The 22,698-nt window shown below is 43.4% G+C and overlaps 1 protein-coding gene across 1 annotated transcript in view; it reads right to left on the minus strand.

The window, feature by feature from the left end:
* Positions 1–21,571, minus strand: part of HTR4 (5-hydroxytryptamine (serotonin) receptor 4, G protein-coupled) — a 23,150-nt gene extending 1,579 nt beyond the window's left edge. Inside the window, exons 1-4 of the mRNA XM_008945776.1 lie at positions 21,546–21,571; positions 16,576–16,701; positions 15,435–15,635; positions 500–653 (exon numbers count right to left, since the gene is read on the minus strand). Coding sequence (XP_008944024.1) covers positions 500–653; positions 15,435–15,635; positions 16,576–16,701; positions 21,546–21,571 — 507 coding nt within the window. The remainder of the gene's footprint in view (positions 1–499; positions 654–15,434; positions 15,636–16,575; positions 16,702–21,545) is intronic.
* Between the last annotated feature and the right edge of the window lie 1,127 nt (positions 21,572–22,698).

Here is a 22,698-nt window from a genome sequence, read left to right on the forward strand (position 1 = left end):
GGGGAACTTCACCTTCCCCCCCTCTTCAAGGCTCACACCAGTAGAGGGGATACTGATGGGACTGGTCCAAAGCACCATCCCCTTCTGGGGAAGTCTGGGCTTCCTGGCTCTCCAAACATTGCTGGCACAGCAAGAAGGGACCCTTGGGCTAAACTGGCAATGGTCAGCACTTCCCTGAGTGCTGCAGAGGCCAGGGGGAACCAAGGACTCTTGAGGTGCCCAGCAGGACCCAGCTAGGGCTTGGCATGTTTCCAAAGGACTACTCACTGAAGTGAGCAGTAGACGCAGGTAAAATTCTCTCCCAGACCCACCACTGTTTTCATGTCAGTCCTCCCAGGACAGAGTAATTTCAAACCCACCTAAAGACAACCTCTAGAAATTCAGCAGCCCCTGTGCATTGATAACATGAATCTTCTCCTTGAATATTACTTTTTAAAGAAGAATATACAGCACCAAGTATATTTGATACCAGGTTGGTGTACCTCCTTATCCTACTCACCAGATCAATGATGCCAATGCTATTCCAGCCTTGCATGATAGGGAGGAAAGAAATAAATGTTGGGATTACCCAGCACCCTCCAAGCATTACAGCAATGCGCAATGGAGTCATCTTGTTCCTGTAAACCAGGGGCTGGCAGCAGATAGCATAGTACCTGCAAGGGGAAAAGCAAGAGGACGACCATCATCAATGATGACTTCCAAGTCTTCTAAATAAAACTGTATTTTCTCCACCTTATTTCTCCTGCCTTTCAAAATAGAGGTAAAAAAAATGAATCTGTAGCCCATTTCCACTGACTGCCACTCACAAACGGAGCTCAGGATATTTTCACAGCATGACTAAATAAGGTTTCGTAGTTCCTTGCAGGGGAAAGTCAGTATTTTTCTGTTTTCCAGCTAGGGAAAATGAGGCACAGGTTAATGCCGTGGTTTGTCTGAGGTCACAGAGCAAAGGAGTGACTTCATGTCCAGCTCTCCTTTCCCTCTGCACTTAGTCACGAGGCTGCCTGCACCCTCCTTGGCGCGATGCATGAGTACACCTTCCTTCCACTGAGCCATAACTCAGCAAATATTAGGGGGTTCCTAACTGCGATGCACCTTTATTTTGACAACATTGTAAAAGCTGTTAATGCAAATTAACAAAGTGTTTCAAAGCTGTGAAAATGTCAGTAGAACAAAGTGTGGTTTTCCATAACTAAGTTCCCTTTCTATCTCACAGGCATCAGCCTCTTGCATGGCTGCGTTCCAACCTTTTGCCACAAGGACAGGGCAAACATCTGCATGGGGCTCCTAGTCTCTTTACCAGCAAGGGGATGTGCCCTGTGCTCTCCCTGCTCCTCCTGAGACATCCAACGTGTTCATAGCACAACAGGTCCCTGCTCTTTAAATAACAACTAGGTATGAACTAAAATGTCTTCTCAAAGAAGGAACCAATTCTTCTGTTTGTTTGGTCCCTGTGCTACCCACCTGCTAGCAGATTTCTACATCAAACAGGTGTATCAAACTCAAGACTGAAAATCTTGTTGCTCTGAAACTAATATAAGCCCATAAGCATAGCAGATCAGTAACCATATCACCCTACTGAAGATTTTTGGTGGTCCTAACAGTCTGTCTCATGTTCCCAATGAAATTTTTTTGACCTTTAGATTTTTTGGACTTCAGCGCACTTTGTAGAAACAGGCCAGTACTAATGTCCCCACAGCTGTGAGAGGGAACTGCAGTCCAGAGACACAAGAAGGGTCTATAAACTCTCAGGTCTTCCAAATAACTCAATATATCATTCAACTATGTGCTTGATGAAAAAATTTTCTTAGTGAATGAATAATGATCATCTGGTAGATGCAGTTTCCAGATTTGTTAAGCACAGAAATTATGTAATATTGTGTCCCTTAGGATATGAGCATCAAGTGGCCACAGTTTCAGTAACTATTTAAAAAGAGAATGAATGATCTGTCAGAGATTTTTTTGAGCCAAGCCTCAACATCAAGGTATAATGTGTATGTGCAGAGAGCTTCACTAATGAATGCTTATAGAAGTCGATTTTATGAGGTCAGTGGAATCACAGCTTAGAGACATTAGATTTGCAAACACACACTAGAGCTGGACCACTAAACGGAGGAGAAGCCAGTCAGAATTTCTAAGTGCCAGCAGCAGATTAAAATAAGGCATATGTGAATACGCATATATACACTGTTTATGTGCATGTATTAGAGAGAAGTCCTTGAGGTGTGCTATTTATTTCACCAAGATTTGAGTGGGAACCAAAAGTTTTGTGCTAGACAGGCACAAAAATCTATGAATTTCCAGATTTTTTTAAGCCTTCTTTTTTAAAAGTCACAGAGTCAGCTGAATTGCTTTATTTTGATAAAATCAAATTATATATTCCACACAAAGGGCTGAAATAATATCGAAGTGTCAAAAGAAAACATTTTTTTAAAGTCTCTTTGAAACAAGATTCAAAATGTCACAGGGGAAAAATGTTGAAACAAGCATTCAACTATTTCAATTTGATCATTTCTACATTCTCTTCTGGTTTCACGTGTGCATGGAAATCAGTCTATTCCTCTGAAAAGTTTCACTTCCAAAGAAATGGTATATTTGACAGTAACTGTTCTTTTAGAGGCTCAGGTGAAATTTTCCCCTCCTGGAGCCCATGCTAACAGCCATGGCAGTCAATGGGTCTGGTTTCTGTCCCAATAACATGGCCATCACATCCCTCCCACAAGGGAGCAGGAGAAGCTGAATAATTTACATGAACAGGATTTACTTAGTTTTGGACCTTTTCTTCATGGGGTCAGAAGTCGAACAACTGAGGGTCTACAGCCTCAAGATAAGCACAACTCAACCGGGTAAAGCCTTGAATGACCTAAGTAAAAGAAGATAGATCTAAGTATGAGCTTGACCCTGTTGTGTGCAGAGGGGTGTTTCATGGACCTCCAGAGGTCCTTTCCAACCTATGTTTTTCTGAATCTGTCAGATAAAGAGGACTATCAGGATCAGATTTCAGTATCTTAACGATTTCAGAGGATAAAATAAATATTTCCTTTGCACCTAGGATAACTACCCTCCTCATGGCAGCCACAATGTGTTTGTGTAACCTTGTTCTGTGTTGCTAGAGCTTATTTTGTTTGGATTTCCTCCTGCTCTCCAGATTTCCTTCCCCCAGGAAATAAACTGACCTTTGAATTCAAACAGGTATTTCCAGTAATTTTTGTCTGCTTATTAAGACAGATGGTGCTTCTCTTGGCATTACGGGCAACTGTTCTTCTGACTCTAAACACATGGGAGATAGATCTGGCATATTTGTTTACTATCTGAGAGACACGTGCTGGAAAGTGCTGCCCAGTGCTGGACATCAAAGGATTCCCGTGACAGGCTCAATGGCAAGTTACTGCAAGTCACAAGAGACTACTTTTATTTGCAGAAAGAGCAAAAGAAGAAATTCAATAAATAAAGGGGAAAGAAAAGTCAAGACACCAGCTACCATTTCACAAGTTGAATAAGCAAACAGAAAAGGAAAACCACAATACATTGCTAATTAACTACAGCAGGAAAACAACTCTTTCAAGCGCTTTGAGTTATTACATTTCTGTACTTCCCTCTCTGCTGCGGCTGACAGCATTACACTAGTAATAGTTTGCTATTAAAGGCCATTAGAGTAAAAATTATGCCTGTAAAAATGACATCTTAAGCTTTCATATTTCTTCCCTCCTAGTGATTCATCAGCAATTTTCCTCCACTTACATGTCAAAAGATTACAGATATATATTTTTTGCTAACTGCTGCTACTGTGACTTCCCTTATGTTCAGAAAGTCGAGCTGGGTTCCTCCTGTCCTGCACCATTATCAGGGTTCCACAATCAGAGCGTGGGTGAGAATTCTGCTGATGGAGAGGGAGGCAGAGAAGCACACCATCAGTTTTCCATAGCTCAGCAGGATCCCCATTCAATGGCCCCAAGGGTCACATAATAGAAATCTGTATATGCTAACAGAAGTCATTTAAGTCACACCAATTTTCGCAGGAGCTGGTGACTTGATGTATGTGATGGTTTGGGCATTTAAGCAGCTATTTATTCACTGAGGAAAAAAGTAATTAGATCTCTAAGATTATCAATAGTTTTAGTCAAAAGCTGAAATAAAGACATTTTCTTATTCTACGTTTCTCCTTCCTTGCAACCTAAAGCTGTTTTCCTCTGCTCATAAAGAATAACTACTATGTACTGGTATGACAGTGTGATGGATGAATATAAAATGTAGTACATACATATGATTAATATGATGACCAGGTTGAATTAAATATTAATTCTTACTATTATCAGTCAAGACCCATGTTTCTGCAGTTCCTTGAAAATGTTAACTTCCCTGTTACCTACAGCAAAGCAGATGATGTGAAACACGTTCTCTCCTCCACCTCTGTTATGACATTCCTTGCTGAAGGGGAAATACAAGAATCCCTTCCTGGAGCTGTAGATCTTTCAAGTAGCTCCATAAAGCAAAGGTTATTATAATACTTTTTCTTTCCCGTACCAGTTATAGCAAATATCTCATTTGCCACATGAATGAATCACGTGCTAACATTTTACAGATGTCTCAAAAGAAGAAATCCATAGCTCCTATGGCCTTACTTATGGCTCTTATGGCCACTGCAGATATATCTCACTACTGAGGATTTATGACCTGCCCAGTGTCACTTGGTGGCTCCATGAAACAGTTTGGTGCCCAGGCTCTGTCTCAAGGAACATGAATGTGATGCTCCCTCATCTTCCAGAGGAAGTTCTAGTGATATGGATATGGGGGAGACCAATTGGTGCCAAGTGGATCAATTCCCAAAAGTGGACCTCATGTGTTTAGTCTACATGTAGTCAGTATCCAGAGCTAGACTCTAGCAGTTGCTCTACCACTCATTGTCCCTTCCCCAGCAGAGAAGAGGGATTGGGTAAAGGAAGGGAGACTCATGGGCTGAAGTGGAAACACATTTAATGAAACAGCCAAACTAACACCAACACCAGTGTAAAGTAAACAAAGTTATACTCAGCCCAGGAAATGTATGGTGGTCACAATAAACAGGAATGCAGTCCTTGGATCAGGAAAAGGCAGAAAAAGGAAGAGAAGCAGAGTCAGGAGCAGCCCAAGCACAGCTTGCCTCCTTCTTCCACAAGCTTCCCCCTTTATACTGAGCATGGCATTTACAGGATGGGATCCAGCTGTAGGCAGCTCGGGGCAGCTGCCCTGGCTGACTCCAAACTGCTAACGGCCTGCAGAGCATGGCTGGGCTGGGATTCTGCCCCAGCAAAACCAGGACAGTTACAAACACTCTCCCAGCATCTCAGAGAGGATGCAAGTGCACTTTTATTATGTTCACCCAAGCTATAAATACCACAGAAAGTTCAGTGATTCAGTGCCCTGGTCTGCAGGGCAATTTCCCCCATACTCCTACATGGCTCACCAGCAGGAACTGCTGCAGGCACTCATATACAGTGCCCATGGGCTGTAAGAGTGCAATATTTTATCCTTTCCCAACAGGATTGGTGCTTTGCCTGCCAGCGAGCTTCTCTTTACAGTTGCACATAAACCCAGAAAGTAGGTATAAATGCCTGAGGAGCGTACATCAGGCACACATTTGTACTTAACAGCCTTCAGCACTTTGGGTAGAGAAGACATAATATCACGTTCCTCAGCAGTAGGATCATGGACAGCTGGTCTAATGTTAAACTCGTGTATGTGTGAAGACAGGAGATGGCAGATAAGAGGAAAGCTGTGAAGCCAAAGAGAAAACAGACAGAAAATGAACCTCAGTTATATTCTTGCCTGGTACAACCAAATGCTGAATCTGCTGTTGGCCCAAGGCTTTTATGGAAATATAAATGTCAAAAATCATGGTTGTTTGTTTTTGCCATTTTGCCTGTATGAAAAATCCTATGCATACACACACACTCCTTGTGTCATACCCTGCCTTTCTTCCAGGAAAAAAGAAAAGTAGAAAAAAAAATATTCTTGAAAAGCCCATCAACTTCTGATGGCAGCTGTGGTTAATACAAGTTTATAGCTTTTAAGTTCTTGTAGACAAGAAAGGAAAGACCAAGAATCAACATTTCAACACATTGGTGACCTAGATCTGCCACCATCATAACTGAGCTATGATCCATAACAAGGACAACTATTTGTGGCAGTGACTTTCTGCACACTCATCAAGCATCAATACAATGAGACTCCATTTGTGACTGGGATGTGTTGTCAAGACTGAAATCAAAAGTCCAAGAATCAGGATAACCACCTGGGCCAATATCATACACCACTTTCTGTGGTTAAAGAGAAGTGAGCAGTGGTACAGCATGCAGCACATCTGGGCACCCATCAGCCTTGACATCCAAGCACCTCCTCAAGCCCATGGTAGTGGAACAGCTGCCCTGGGCACATCTCCAGAGAGCAGTCCTGGAGTCCTCAGCTCTAAAGGACCTCCAGAGCTTAGTGATGCTCTAAACACACTGCTGCTCTTTACTTGCCTTCTGGGCATTACAGAAATATAATTACTTAGCTGCATTAAATAATTGCTTGCTCTCGGAGAAAAATTGAAATATCTCCCTGGTTTGCAATACAATTTTGTTTGAGCTATGGGTATGTAGACGCTACCCTGAAAGAAGCAACTTAGATACCACAGACAAATACACACCCACCTTTACTAAACAGACTGGTTCTGTGGGTGGCCCACATTTAAAACCATTTGGTATCATGTGCATGTGCAAAATTATATGCATACCATATGTTTTATCATCACTGGGGCCAAAAGGAGCCAAGGAAAAATTACTGAGTACTCATACTGAATCATGTTTTACCCCTCTTCAACAATGTAGAAAAAAGAAGACAAGAGAGTGGGAAAACTGTAGGTGCTACAAGCTCTCGCCCAAAGTTAGGTTGCAACACACATGCCCATAGTGGCTCTGTGCCTGTATGTCTGCTAAACCATGACTTAAAACACCGAGGTGGGAATGATTTGTTTGTGAGTTCCTAAGGAGATAGAGTCCAAAGAAATGCAACAGGAGACAGCCAGACTCCAGCGGCTCCCTGAGGCTCCCCAGGCAGCCGGCTCACAGCCTGAGGACACTGAACTCCACTGATGGAAGGGATGACAGGGACACTTATTCCAGAAGAGAGATGCTGCTTCTCCTTGCAGGCCGCAAGTTATACATAAGGATTTGGCTGGTCTGGAAAATCTCCTTCTTTGTCTTTTTAGAGCTCTACTTTTGGCACACTCCAAACAACCCACATCTGAGTGTGGTTTTGTACACTCCTCCTCTTCCTCAGTGAATCCAGACTTGGCCAGAGTCTTTAGCTGAACTCTGACCAAGTGATGAACTCCAAGGACCTAGGAGCTCAATTTATTTGTGTCTGTGTGAAATTAAAAGAGCACTACTGACTTTGCTGATATTTCAGTAGAACCAGATTCTGCCCTCTGTATAACTAGATTTTTATAATTTTTATTGGAGAGAACAGCTCTTTCTGTTTTCTTTTTTTCCCACTGAGCAAGTAAGCTACAATCTCTGACTGTGCCAAATAAAACAAAGTTATGCATTGCTGGTTCCCCCAAAAACAATCCTAAAATTATTATATCTAACAAAATTAAATTCTTATTAGAAAAACAATGGCTTGCTGGTGTTGAGATAATTACACTGAGAAAAATGCTAAAGAGAACAGTTAATTGGAACTGGATAAATTTAGCTAGCAATACAAACAAATGTATGTTGCCAAATGGAGATAGAGGACTCCTCCATGGTCCTCCTGTGGGTTGGTGTGTGTGGAGGGTTATTGGCAGCAACAGTGGCAAAATAAATGATCATCCTTCTAGAGGGTTTGTAAAGATTAACAAAGGGCAGCGCATCCCTCAGGCTGTGCCACGACCATCTGCTCTGTGATGCCTCCTAATACTCTCAGACCTGAACTCTGCACACGCCGTGTTAGTCTTCTTGCTGAGCCGAGAGCCTACAGGGATAACTCCAGAGTGACATGTGTCACGTCCCACAGCCCTCACGGGTGGGCTCCATTTGCCCTCACTCAGCCCTTCCCCGTGCACCTCTCTGTCCCTCCACCTGAGCTCCTGGGAGCTGTATGAGATCAGATGCTTTCCCAGTTGAAAAGGGCATGGGGGATTTATGGCTTGGTTCAAAACTGTAGCTGGAATTTGTGTCATGTCATCAGATTGCTGACTGCCTAAGCATTCCTCACTGATAGCTGTTTAGGACCTAGTCTCCCCACTAGTAACCTCCCCCAGCTGCTGGCCAGCTGGCAGATGCTTTGCAGAGCACCACAGGGCACAGCTACTTTCTCTCCATCTTTGGGGAAGACACCATGCTCCCAACCTCAGGCCCCCCTGTGTCCCAGGCACCCTTTGGCAAAGCCAGCCAGTTCCTCCGTGCCTTGGCTGAATCAGCTGTAACACCATGCAAAAGAGGCAAGCATGGAGAGCCATGTGATGGGGCACTGGGCACAAGAAGGCACCTGGCAGGGAAAGCAGAGCCAGCAACCACCCAAACCTCACCATTTCTGTGCCCCCACCCACCTGCCCTCCTACCCCATGCAGCATGAGGGCTTCTCCTCCAGACCGACTGCCTCTGCAGAGCAGTGGGGTTTGGGAATCCAAAACATCACCTCTCTCAAGGGACTGTGCTAATTTGATGTCTGAACAGTACATTAATGTTAATTAATGTTTGTAAATGGTGCAACGAGCATCTGTCACTCTGGTGCTCCAACACTCTTTGGATACATCTGCTTTGGTTTAGCCTCTATTTAGCAGTGATTATGTAGTATGTTTGAATTCCACTAAGACTAGTGTTGAATACACAAACACGCAGTTAGGGCTGCGTGTTACACAGCAGATCTGCAAGTGTTTCCAACACACCAGGCAGTGTACCTATTGCCCACTAGACACAGACTTGGAGGAGAGCTTCACCAGCTGCAACACAGTCAGGAGAGCTGGAGGAGGCAGAGAGAGGGTGCAGGATGTTTTGGTTGCATGACAAGCAGAGGTGCCGTCTAAGCCCAAGAATAAAGACATTTAGGACCTGTTTGTTTCTCTTTTCCCCAAGACTTTGAGAAGTAATTGTATTGCAAATTTCACTGCAAATATTGGAGAAGAAAATTGCCTTTCCTGACAGGTTAACTGTATTTGGAGACTCTCTCATAGCTTCTGGGTCTATTTATATGCAGTGCAATTATTTTTATTGCATAGGCACAAAGAATAGAAATGTATGCATAAAACATGCAATATATAAATAATTCAAGGCTAAATCTTTCTTTTATATTAGAATACCAAAGAGGTGATGAAAAAGCATAACCCAGTAGCAGCAAAATATTGATTCAGTGAGCCCTGTGATATCTCTGATACCTTGGAAAAAACACTTTTTCAGATGAGACTGAGGGTATCTCTAAGTCTCTGCAGTACTCTGCTCCCTGTGTCTGACCAGTAAGATCAGTTTATCCTGTGACTTTCTCAAATGCCTCTGAGAATTAAAGCCTTTTTTTTTCTTTTTCAGAGGCAGTAATGGAAACACACACAAGGTATTATCAGATAAAAGTCTCTTCAAGCAACACTTTCTGAAAATGTTGAAGAGAATGACTCTCCAAATTGAGTCCTCAGGATTACATTAACCTTCCAGTTTTCTAAAAAAAAAAATCCCACAGTTGGATGGCTTGAAATAAAACAAAAGGCAGGAAACATTTGAATCACAGAAGCACCAGCTAGAAGAAGCGTACTCCCATGAAGTGTGAAGGAACACAAGGGCCTTGGTTCCAAGTCAGCTGCCAGGATGGGTGGAGCAGTGGTGGTGGAGAACAAGTCAAGCATGGGCTGAATCAACCCTCCCTGTACAGAAACCCAGGCATTCATCTACCTGCTCTGAAGTTCTTAGGGCCATCCATCACTATCTCCTCATCTGTTCTGTCCTCTGAACACTATTTGGGAGACAGTTCTCACTTTGAAAAACAAACAAACAAACAAACAAACAAAAACAACCAAAAATTGTCTCAGCTAGCAACCTTTAAAGTCTAGGTCTGAGGGTTTGCAGACAAGAGATGAAAAGACAGACATGTAAGAGATGTTGCTCTTATTCATATCAGAGTATTTTGAGCTGACCTGAAAGTTTCTTGGGTCTGATCACAGAATTCTGCAAAAATTAAGCTGTCTGGAAGTCTTTTCAAATCTCAACTCATGTTTGTACAGGATAAGGGAGAGATACTCTTTGAAAGCCCATAGTCCAAGTCCCAAAGGGGAAATCTGGCACAGCAGTTGGAAATCAGAAGACTTTGCTAGCCTGTAAATCCCAGATGTGAGCAGCACGTGTTGGGCACACTGCTCATTGGGGTTAGAGGACGGTTACTCTGTCAAGTCATTAATGGCTACTAAACCCTGATGTCAGGTTCCCATATTTTAACAAACGTGCAACAGGATCAGCATAACATTTTGAGGTCAGTCTGCAAAGAGATTTTAAAAATTGACAAAGTACTCAAGAAAGAGGAGGAATGTTGAAAATTTTTGTACTTGTGTTTATTCAAATGTGACTGAAGTGTGGATGTTTCCACTTTTCCTCTCTAGCACTGACATGAAGTGAGGTGGAAATTTCTCCTTGCCCTTCTCAGGATGATCACAGACCAAAACACACCTCAAAGTGATGTTCCCAGGACAGTCACGGCAAGGGGCTGGTACACTGGGAAAGAGAAAAAGGCAGATTTAAAACGTGGAGTTTAGCCTTTTTTTGGTATGAAATATGGATCTATTATTCTGTATCCCCTGCTCCACCCAAGCTGTGTTGAAAATTCCTCTTGTCCTGCTTGCCGAAGTTTGGAACAGCTGCCAAATTCATGGCAACAAAAATTATTTACCTCTGTGAAAGGGATACAGGAGTGAAGTGGGACTGTCACTGGCTCCAGGTGACCCACAGCATGACATAGTCCCAGTGTGATATCCCACTCAATGCAGCAAGGAAGAGACCATGGCACATCGTTAGGGATGCGGTAAGGGTCAAAATCAAAATGTCTACATTCTCCCTGTCTTTTTCTATCCAAATGTCTCCTCTGAGAGATGGAGGGGTTCCATTTCAAACAGAAAATTATTAACAGGCCCAGGAGGGAAAAAAAAAAAAAAAATGGCCTTTGTCTTTGTGAATGCTTATACCTGATTTGTTAGATAAGGCGTATCACATTTTAGATCTGTAGGCATCTGGGTCTGCTGCTTGTATGGTGGAAAGCAATTGCTTTTCTACATGTTTTCCAATTTCCCTGATCAGGCTGCCAGAGAGTGCCAGTGAGCAAGTACTGCAGGAATGTAAAATAACATGTACAGTGGTAATTCAGGAAGAAAGCAAGTCTTTTAAACAGACTGCTTGGGACACAAAAGGGCTCCTGAATTAGCACAGAAATTCCTGGTCATATCTGGACAGTTTCTGTGCTCAATGACAATGTCCAGGTGGATGTTAAACCACTTCAGCAATGGCTACAGTACCCTACTGATGTCCTACTAAGTTGCATTTTGAAAGTCACATTAATCAGTCAGTCAATCAATCAGAGAAAGAAATATAGCTTTAAGAGAGGAAGATGACTAGGGACTGACCTACCTCCATCATATTTTCATTTACAGCAGTTCAGAAGAGCTAGACCAGTGCTACAGAGGCACCTTGGTCTGTCTCGAGCACCATCATGGGTGGTCTGAACCTGGCATTTTGTCCTGGGAGAACCGAGAAGTCTGTAGTCTTGGGGCTCAACCAGATTCATACTGAGGTGTCTGATCAAACAGAAAGTGATGAAAGCCATGTAGATGACTTGGGATTCTCCTCTTCACATGAGACAGAGAGATCTTGGGCTTTCTTTCAGCTGACACTGTCAGCAAACACAGACATAACTGTGCCTTTTTGTACTGGGGGAAGAAACACACCTTATGAAATGTCTAATATGAAATATTGGCTTTTTTCTTGTCAGTAACAAAGCTCTGAATTAGTCATGGAGTCAAAATACTATCCAAGATGAACTTCTGCAGCAAGACTGAGTGGCTAGGAGAGTTATATATACACCTTGTAGAGATTAGATGATAAAGAAAAGTTTCTATGGAAAATTCAAGTGCCTGTAGAGAGGAGTAACCTGTCTCAGGGATGTTGCTGTTAGTACTCTGCTAATGGTGTTGTATGTGGTGGTCATTGCTCTAACAAAATCTCAAGCCACTTTGAGAAGACAAACAAGAAAAACAGAGTACCAGAGAACTACCTAAACTTTAGATCAGCTCTGCAGCTAGTTCGCAGAGGCACCATTCTTCATTGTGAAAGCAGCAAACAAATTATAAAGGCTGCAATAATTATCCACGTCAGGTCACACGCATCCACCAGCTTGGAGAACCCTTTCTCTCTCTCTTTGAGCTTTGCTCTCTCTCTTCTCTTTTGCTCTTGGAGAGTAAAGCACAGCACATGTATGGTAAACACATGTGAAAGAGAAGTATCTGTATGTCCTCAAATAATTCCTTGACATCTGGCAATTTCAAGTTTGTCAGCTGTCAAAAATTGCCACTGTGTTTCTGTATCCTAACAGTGCAGCTCTGCTCCCTCACCCCTGAACCTGCAGAGGTTTTCAGCACACCCATCACTCAGTAACAAATTCACCCTCCTGCTCTTCACAAGAAATTTGGCTGCTGCTTAGTCTAACGTGGCCAATATTGGGGGTTGACAAATATTGGCAGGTTTACCTCTGTCAGTGTGTTCACGAGGAAGATGTTTACAGGCATTTTCTGAGAAGAATATTTTGCTGTGACACTTAAGATAATCTCCAGCTCCTTCAAATTCAGAGCCATAATCAGTTTTTCCAATGAATTTGGCATCAAGACTAGTGGATGTTGTGGGTTTTTAGCCTCTGTGTGTGTGTCTATTTTTTCTTCTAATTTAAAGAATCTTTCTAACCCTGAAGAAATAGAAAGAATGCTTCTGGACAAGCAACAGGTTCAAATACGCACTCATTAAGGAGAAATCTTTAAAAGCAGGATAATTCTATCACTTAAACAGAGTGATGCCAATGTGGAACTCATTCAAGTGAGGTGCCCATCACACTCAGACCCACCCCAGTGCAAGGGGATGCTGCACTTTGCCAAAACCTTCTCAGAACACAAACGGAACAAGCCGAGAGAACATCTCGTCCAAAACACGGCTACAGCTCTTACTCTGTTTCAAGACAGTCCTTCTCCTCTTCTGTGTAGCATTCTAGTGATAAAAGCGTTGGCTTGGGATGAAGGGATGAGGTGGGGGTCCTCAGGCACAGCTCCCTACTTCTCTTGGTCCAAAAGACAGAGGAACCCCTGTCTATGCATTCCTGTAGGCAGCAAGGCTCAGCCTTTGCTATGGCAGCTCTGACTCTGGCAGAGGGAATTCAAGACTCATTGGGCCAGAGAATGAAAGGGCACAGAAGAGCAGAGCTGTAGTCCTCTCCAAGTGTTCATACTCTGTTCTGTATGTTTCACTGTGTACAGAATAATCTCAGCTATCGTGGTTTAGGATTTTTTTTTCCAGTTCCTTCTACTGAGCTGGGTGCTTGTGTACTCTGGCTCAAGGCTGTTTACATAAAGAAAATCTTCCTGTGCAGAACTGTGATCTCTGTTTTGTATTCCTAAAGAGTGAACCCTGAGCCACGCATTTCGACAGCTGTGGTCTTAAGGCTGCCCCAAACCCCTTTGCCACCCCCAACTGAGGTTGTCCAAGGAACATGGGGACTGATGGGTACAGGCAGCAGGAGAAGGAGCTTGTGATGTGATAAAGGGTGGCATAGGCAGGAGAAAGGAGGGAACCTCCCTTCTGTGCACCCCACATCTCCATCCCCTGAGGATGTCAAAAATCAGGGAGTGAGGGAGGGGGGAAAAAAAACAGTATTTTCCTTTCCTGTTCCCTTCTTTACACAACCTCCTACATTTAATTAAGAGTCTGAAAAACCAAACCCCAACATTTTATATAATAAGGCCACATCTAGAGCACAGTGCCTACGATAATGGGCTCAAAGTGGCAATTTGTCAACGTTTTTAAGATAATGAGCTTCCTATTTGTGTCCCACCTATTTGAACTTCCAGATGAGGAAATACACTGTAACTATTACTCATCATCTTCTCTCTGGATATGATACTGCATGTGCCAGTGCCCCTCTCTTCCATGAAAAGAAGAGGTGCTCCCCATCAGTGGAGAAGTTAATCAAGTATCTTTTGAAATCTGGCTGGGTACAGATGAAAGATGTTATTTAAGTATCAATTGTTATGATGACAAGAATGATTACGGTCATTTTGGCCATATTACTAGTACTAAATAATATTTTTAAAAGTGTTGAAATCTCTGATCAGAACTGAAATGAAAGCTCTAAATATTGCTTACTGAAATAGCAGGTCAAAATGTTTTTTTTTTCTTAAGTGTTTATCCTGTGAAAAATTCTTGCTGTTCTGTATGGAAAGTTCTGCCATTTACCCTGAAACACTGCAGACAGCAGTAAAACAGAATTGTTTGCCATAAATTATTTAGGATTTTGGCTTCATTTTAATTCTGCAAGAAAACTTTGAAAGAAAAGTAAGGTTTTAGGATCTCCCACAAAGCCTATGCACACACCCTTTTCACCGGCTTTATTTACCTCCTTGCTAGCAGATAGCAAATGTGCAAATGGTTGCCTTAGAAAAACAGCCCATAAAATATGAGGGGGGTTGCTCTTTTTGCTCTTTCTGCTTATGATCTAGTAATATATGCCAAAATGTGTCATTTAGTCCTATCAATTTTCATCTGTCTGTATTGCTGCTAACAGCAGGAAGAGCAGTTCTGATAACACTTTAAAGATATGTCAAATTTCTTTCTGACAAGAGAGAGAAAGGCAGTTAATCTAGTGTTTCAGTCCCTGGGAAGACAGGGCTCAGCACAACACATCAAGGCGTTCACCAGCCAAGCCTCCCCTGCAGCCCCTGGCAGGGAGCAACCCTTGACATTGTAATGAGAGCAACGTCCCTGCTAGGACAGCGTCCTGCGCACGACGCACCTCCATCTGCAACAGCTGCAGGTCTTGCCTTTGGATACATTTTTAAGGTTCCTTTTCATTACTTTCTAGAAGAAACATTGCCACGTCTGATCAGTAACGCAAACAGAGCGGTGCCACAAAACAGCTGAGAAACTGATTTGCCCTATTGATAAAAATCTCATTCTTTTCCAAGTTTTTCTACACTGATGAGGATTCAGGGAGCTCTCTCCAAAATCAGCTACTGGGAGAGATTTATTGCTCTGTGTATCCCGTCAGGTTCATTTTTGCCCTTCGGCTACTGCTGACAAGCAACAGCCCTGAAAGAAGTTAGAACAGCTAGAATTATTAAGAGTCATAGAATGTTTGGGTCGGAAGGGACCTCCAAAGGTCATCTAGTCCAACCTCCATTATTCTCTACGTTCTTCTGTTCATACCTGTCCAGCGAGATACAGCAGAGGTGTAGGATTGATGCTGTGGTGAGCAGGACGTCGAGGGACGTTCGGACCAGGCAGAACATCTCTCCATAGATCCAGTTGTCCTGAACCAACTCAATGGCTCCAAAGGGCATCACCAGCACTGACACCAGCAGGTCCGCAAAGGCAAGGGAAACAATGAAATAATTGGTTTTGATTTTCCTGCAAGATAGACCATAAAATTAGGGTGGAATACTTCCAGTGCATCCTCTACATGTGGATGGAGATTTCAGGTGGTGTTTGGGTCTAATTTGCCCTATCACAGTAAAAGGTCCTCTCTAACACACTCCTCACTTTATACGGTCACCCCTAGCTTGTTCCTGGTTTAGACAGCTAAATACCCACCGCGTTCCCTAAGTGAACACATCTTTCTGCTCACGTGGAAGAGGCAAATAGATGCTCACAGGCCTCTGCATGTGGCTCAGCCTCACAGCTTGCATTGGAGGGTTTGGGGTGGAGGAAGGGAACTTTAATTTAACTTGTAAATTGAGAAAATCCTTCCAGAAATCACTGAGAAGAATCTAGATTGAAGCTGTAATTTTAACTTCAAGGGTACTTTTTAAATCATAACAATAAAATAGAATTAAATCCATTAAAAATCCCACGCAAAGTATGAATAGAGGCTGTTGAATATCTCATTCTGCTCCTGAGGATGGTCTGACAACTCCTGGGGGTAGCAGCAAGCCTGGAGACAGCAGTTTTGCCCATGTGCCCCCAAATAACTGGCAGCAATTTGCCAAGCTGTAGAAGTGCAGCACAACTGCAATGGGACCTTGACCTGTGTGGTTTTCTGATGGGCTTGTTAGGAAACTGGAGATGGAAAAGGGGTAGAGGCCAACCTGCTTCTCCAAGGAATTGCTGCTTAGCTCTGGTTTTCATTGATTTATCTGCTTTTTCACATGGAGAGCATTAAAAATGTAGAGGATGGGTAGTCAAATTATGCCACCGCCATGGTGTAAATCCGAGTGGGCTGCATGAAGGTGAGTGTGACACCACCACGGTGCAATGCATGGCCAGAGACACCCCTCGTCGTGGCAGGGCATGCCCCCAGCTTTTTAGGTGGGTATTTTTCCCCGGGAAGCAGCCAGTTGGGTGGGCTCACCTGAGCTGCCTGTCCCGGCACACGGCCACCATCACCAGCAGGTTGCCCAGGATGGCCATCAGTATAACGGCGGAGATGAAGGTGAGCAGCACGATCTTCTCCGCTACGCCGAAGCCCTCACTAGAACTGGGGAGCACACAGAAGATAAAACAAGAGAAAAGAAGTTGCAGTGTCAGAGGGGAGGATGGCCCGGGCAGCGCTGCGGTGCCAGGCATGGGCACTCGTCTTGCTGAGCGTGAGAGCAGCAGCCCCACATCTAGTCCAGCATCTCTGCAGTAAGCAGGAACATTTTGTTTCCTTAATTTTTCCATTTTTTCCCAAAGTTTTCCTCAAGATGAGCATTTTATATCATAATCTATGCTCATATATATATATATGTAATATGCTCATAATATGTATGAGCATATCTATTTCAAATTAATGTTTGAAATTTTGAAATCTTTTACATAATCTTTTCTCTTGTTCTCTCTTCCTTTCACTCTGTGCCACAGAACAAGAGGCAGTCTGGCTTCCCCCTTACCCCCCCCAACTACCCCCACACCCCCGGCAACTTTTCCAGAGTTATGGAAAAGAAAATTTAAAAAAATTTTAAAGGAAGGGCCCCATTTCTCCCCACCCTGATAGCAATTTATTTCAGCCAATGAAGAAACAGAAAAGAGAAAGGAAGGATAACACGAAAACACACTGTTGGACATAAATTTTAAGTCTGTATTTCTACAAATGTTTTGTTAAATGTTTCAAAATTAGTTTGCTGGGTGGGATTTTTTTTGAGCCTGCAAAGCAGGAAAGTAATACACAGCATGCAATAACTAGTGTTCAATTCCACATAAAATTAGTTTTATTACAAAATTTTGAGCCACTTTTCCTTTAAAGCTATTTTTAATTATGTATCCAGAACAAAATGCATCCTAAACCTCTGACTGCTTGCATTACTTTCCCTATTACATTACAAGGGTGAGAATGGGTGTTTTTTCATGTTACCAAGTGTGGCTAGAAATAAACTGCCGTTAAGAGCAGCACTTGCCACTAATTCAGCAGGGAAATTTCTTCACAGTGTACCAAGCATCCAGGATTAATGTTGGGACATCTTTCACGTAATTGAAAAATCGAACTGTTATTCTGTTTTACTTTGACATCCCCTGGGGTCACTTTTATTTACTAAATACATTCCAGACTTTTACACTTTATCTTACTGCATTTCCCTGATTTTGGCAAAGCTGAAAAACATTAGCGACTGCTGAGGTCCTGCCTCCACTACCTGTGCAATTTTAATGAGCTTCTAGTGAGGAACCTGAGCCTGCATTGCGGAACATCCACTTAATCACAACCTTCATTTTTGTCCCTAAAAGTGCTGATACTTTGAGTATGACTTTATTGCCCCCTGGCAGTTGCACCACTGGGTCAGGTGGCAGCCTGCTGGAGCTGGACTCTTCATATTGAGTGTGAACAATATCTTCTTATCAAATTCTTTGATTTTCAGTGTTATACAAGGAAATACATTACTGGGTATAGGTTCATGCAGATAGATAAGGATGCTTATGAGCAAATATGAAAGAGGAAAAGAGATGCCCTGGCCTCACTCTAGTTTCATAGAGCAATACAGCACGATGGAGATAGGCAGGCTCAAAACCAACATGGCTGTAATAAGAAAGAGGTCGAGGTCAACTGCATATCCTAACTTCATAAATGTGTGTCTCTACACTTTCTCACCTGTGAGAGCACAGGGAACTTTTTAATTCCAGATGATCTCCTGCGTTAAAGCTAAGAGACTAATAAATGTCACATAGCATGGGCAATTAGGTGTAGCCCACCTCTCTATAAGGTTTTCAGGCAAAAAAATCCCTGAGCACTGCCAGACACGTCTTTCTGGAGGTGGGTTGCTGGGGTAGCAGTGTACCAGGAGAGGCGGTACGGGTGGCTCTGGGTGAAGGGTACCTAAGGAAGCAGGTTTTGTCCTGTGTTGGAATGATGTCAGACCAGAGGCAAAGGCTCCTTTTGCTTCTGTTTCCTTTGTTCTGCTCGTTTTCAGTGCTAATGTCAGTAAATCCACTCCTGCTTAATGTAGGAAGGTCTCTGGGGTTATGTTGAAGGGGTCAGCCAGCAAGACACTTATTTTTTGTGCAAGCTAATTATAGATGCTAAGACAGGAAAAAGGCAAAGTCAAGGTGTGTTTTTATTTAGCATTTGAAAGACTTTGCACTTAATTAGAAAAAGTTGTCTATTGAACTTAGCACAACTTCAATGACGGCAGTTAAGCCTCCAAGAAGCCGGTAGCTCTAGAGAAATCCTTCAGTGCATTTGGAAATGTCAACGAGGCTTTGTCTGAACTAAATGTTGCTTTCCCAGTTTTTGTCAGAGAGTATGGCTTGCTGACACCTTCAGTCATTAGTTCCTAGACAATGCCTGCGATGAGTGAATTTTGTGTCTGCAGTATTTGCAATTACACTGCAATTGCTGCCTGCAATTTGCCTACACTGATCCAGCCATGCTACCTCCCATCTGCCACAATAAAACTCCTGTTTATCTAAAGGATCCTCCCCATCTACCATTTTGTCTGGTAATGGCCTGTAGAAGATGAAATGCCTACATGCGTATAGCAGTGCCTCCCTTGCATGGTCTCTCATGACACAAAGGGCTGCATCACTGCAGGCTTGTGTATAACAGCTTTGGGTGGATTCTTTTGCCAGTCTCTCTCTGGTCTGTCTTTCAGATCTAAGTACATGGTGAACACTGTCTCTGGGCAGCATTCTTCCTTTGTCTCATAGTAACATGATAAAGGCAAAACAAGCAAATGGCATCAGTTTCTGTGCTTTTCAATCACCAGTGACCACCCTACATTGCATACAGAGGTTGTTTCCTCAACTAAACGTTATTGGCATCTAATTCTTTATCCTAATTCTAAAATCACAAGCCACCTTACAGAACTGGTCACTGGCCACATGGCTGCTCCTCCAATAGGACGTCACTCCTTCTCCCTGCTAGAAATCACGCTCCCTCTCTCATCCATCTCCACATACATCCAATCTGAAAAACCTCATTTTACTCAGAAGTGAAGTCCTTCATTGGAGGTCTGGAGAGGTAGGAAGCTGCTGACACACAAACCTGCACTGCAGCAAAGTCCCTTGAAAAGGATGAGAAGCTGGGAGCAGTTCTTATCCCCTAGGTGCTGTGCACAGTGGGATGTACAAGGTGATTCTCCTCTGCAGGAGCTGCACAGACCACCCTGGGACCATCACTAGCCCTCCTGCAGATGGCTGCAGCACAGCTAAGGAAAGTCAGATGCTTGCCAAGTATCTTTATTTTGGGCACAACCAATGCCAGAGCCTACACTAATAATGTTCATCACCAGAAGAAGACACCATGCAAATCAAGGGGAAATGGAAAAGAAACAACTTCCAAGGCAGGTGTCAGCTACAGGCCTTCTAACTGGGCACTGGGAGGGATGAAAAGCCTGAGGAACAACAGGGATGCGGAGATCAAAGGCACCTTCACTGCCAAGCTGTAATTGGACCTGTCTAAATAACCCTTCACAGTGGGCTGACACTGCTCTGTGGCTGCATCTGTGAAACAACGCCAGACCTCACTGAGCATCACCACACAAAGGATGTGTGCACACGGCAGCACGTACACGCTGGCACAGTGGTGAAGAGGATGATGATGGTTTAGTTTATACAGAGCCAGGCAGAGTTAGATTTATAATTTGCCTTATCTAGCTTTGCCCGTCCTTCTGCTGCTCCTAAACAATTCTCATCGCTATGCTGTTTGAGCACCTTCCATCTGCACTCTGCAGCCTGTACAGAGGGGGAGAGACAGCTCCCTTGTCCCTAAGCCCTACCGTGGTGAGCAGTGAGCTGGTCATTGGCCATGGAGGGGGCTTCCTACTCCACTACACAGTACCTTGGGAGGAGGGCTGGCAACCAAGCCTGCTGGCTCTTTTTTTTTGGGGAAGGCCTGGGTTTTTGAGGCTATCTGCTGAGAGACCCCTGTCCTCTCCCTGTGGCAGGGACACCAGCTCTCAGGCTGCCAGCCGTGCTGCCCAGGGAATGGCACTGGGTGTCAGGATGCCCTGAGTCCAGTGCTTTGGTGCAGAAGATTGACACTGAATTTCAGGAGGGTTTTGCTAAGCAATGAGACCCCAGAGCACAGGGATGTGGTTTTGGGTGGAAGGGAGATTTGTTCTTGCAAGCAGGTATTTTCCATCTCCTTTTCTAAGAATCCCAGGTGTTTCCCTCTCATTTGTGTTCACGAAGGAGAGGGACCATAATAGAAGTTGAACACTTAGATCTGCTCTGTGCTCCCAGACATCTTCTACAGTGAACAAGCCTATTGCCCAGTGTGGAGACCTCCATCCCTTCCAACCTCATCAGCTGCAAAGAGCTGTGCAAGTGAACAGACAATGAAGAGAACTCCTCACCACAGGTCATCTTTGGTGCACAGAGATTTTGAGTTTTACTCATCAAAGTCTCTGGAAATGCCAAAGGAGTCCAGCACTGAGCTGCTTTTTCACCCGATATTGCCCTGTTGAAGACTGAGGGGTGAATCAGCTTCAGCCAGGAAGCTGGGCAATGTTTGAAACCCACATTTCCCATCTGGTGTACACAGGCAGTCCTGCCCTAAAAGTGGTGGCATCCTGGCCTGGATCATTTGACTTGGCTGGCCACAGCCCAGGGCTCTGACCAGAGACCAGCAGGTCAATGGCACACTTGTCTGTGGAGCATTTGTTGTGATAATAGTTTTGGAAGCATCTGGGAGATGTCTCCAAAGACTATTTCTCTCAATGCCCTGTTGCACTGCTCTCCTGGGGAACATCAAAGAGCTGCATGCATCACTGGAGGTGCAGGAAGGATGTTCATCTGGGCTGTGCTTTTGTACATCTGCCTTTTGAATAATCTACCATCAAGCAGGAATATTTGTTAATTATTCAGTCTCAGTAATTCGAAGCTGTTAATAATGGAAGAAGTGGATATTGCTGTAAATTAAAATCAATGGTTTGCATAACATCTTTGATCAAATCTGAGTGCTCTGGCTTCCAAGCATGCTTCCCTGTTTAATAAAGCAGAGATTGATGGGTTTGCTATTATGAGGAAATGAGATTCAGACAAAATGATTGCTGGTTAGTAGGAATACAGAAATCACTTAAGGAAAAAGGTGAAATACTGATGTGGAATGAATGCTTAAAGCCCATATACGGACACATTTAAAAAGCTCTTCTGAATAGTCATTAATGTGAAGAAAGAAAAGTGTAATTATTTTTTATGCTCAATTTCTACTTTCCTGTAAACACCTCAACTTTTCTAAATGACCTGAAGTGCTTTTGCATATTTTATGCAGCAATTAAACCACATAGATCAGTCATGTTGGTAAGACGACGCACATTGCTCCTCTGTTTTTTGTTATATGTCACACCCTGACCTCCCCATCACTGCAGTGGAAAAAAAAGTCACGAATAAACAGCTCACTGTGGAGAGCAGCCTGGGCACTGCACAGGCACTCCTGGAGGAGTGAGAGAGGCAGAAAAGAGTGGGAGGGTTGAATAAAAAAGGGTTTGCTTTTGGGGACAGAGGAGAGCAGCTGATAAAAAGGAGCCTGGATGGCATATTTCCAAAGGGGAGGGGAAGAAGTCTGCCTGCAGAGGTAACCTGGAGCATCTCCTGAAGGTAACCAGGGACCCAACTGAGCACTTCATAACAAGGGCTGGGTGTAATTCTCACTGAAGAAGATTAAAAGCTTGGAGCAGTGGTAGGCTAGAAAAGAGCTTTCTTGATTTAACAGTGGCCTTGCTGTATGGGGAATACATGGAAGAGCTAGCTCACTTGGTTTAAAACCAAGATGTGGCTTTTCCCTCTGTAATTTCAGCTAATGTGGTATTTTGTGTAGATCTTTAACTTCAAATAAGCTGTCATTTGCCTCTCCTCCTTTCTACTCCTTTGATTGTCCCCAGGCATAAAATCAGAAGCTGTGTTAAACACTTAAAAATCAAGACTTTATTTTATGAGTAAACCTAGCAACATGTGTTTCAGTATAGAAACATGACAATAGGGAAGATAAATAATATCTATGGCTTTCCAGATGTTACCATATTATTTTCTACTGTCATCCAAAAATATTAATCAGAAGTCAGCA

Source organism: Merops nubicus, unplaced genomic scaffold (genome assembly GCF_000691845.1).
Source record: "Merops nubicus isolate BGI_N331 unplaced genomic scaffold, ASM69184v1 scaffold28888, whole genome shotgun sequence".
Taxonomy (NCBI): Eukaryota; Metazoa; Chordata; class Aves; order Coraciiformes; family Meropidae; genus Merops; species Merops nubicus.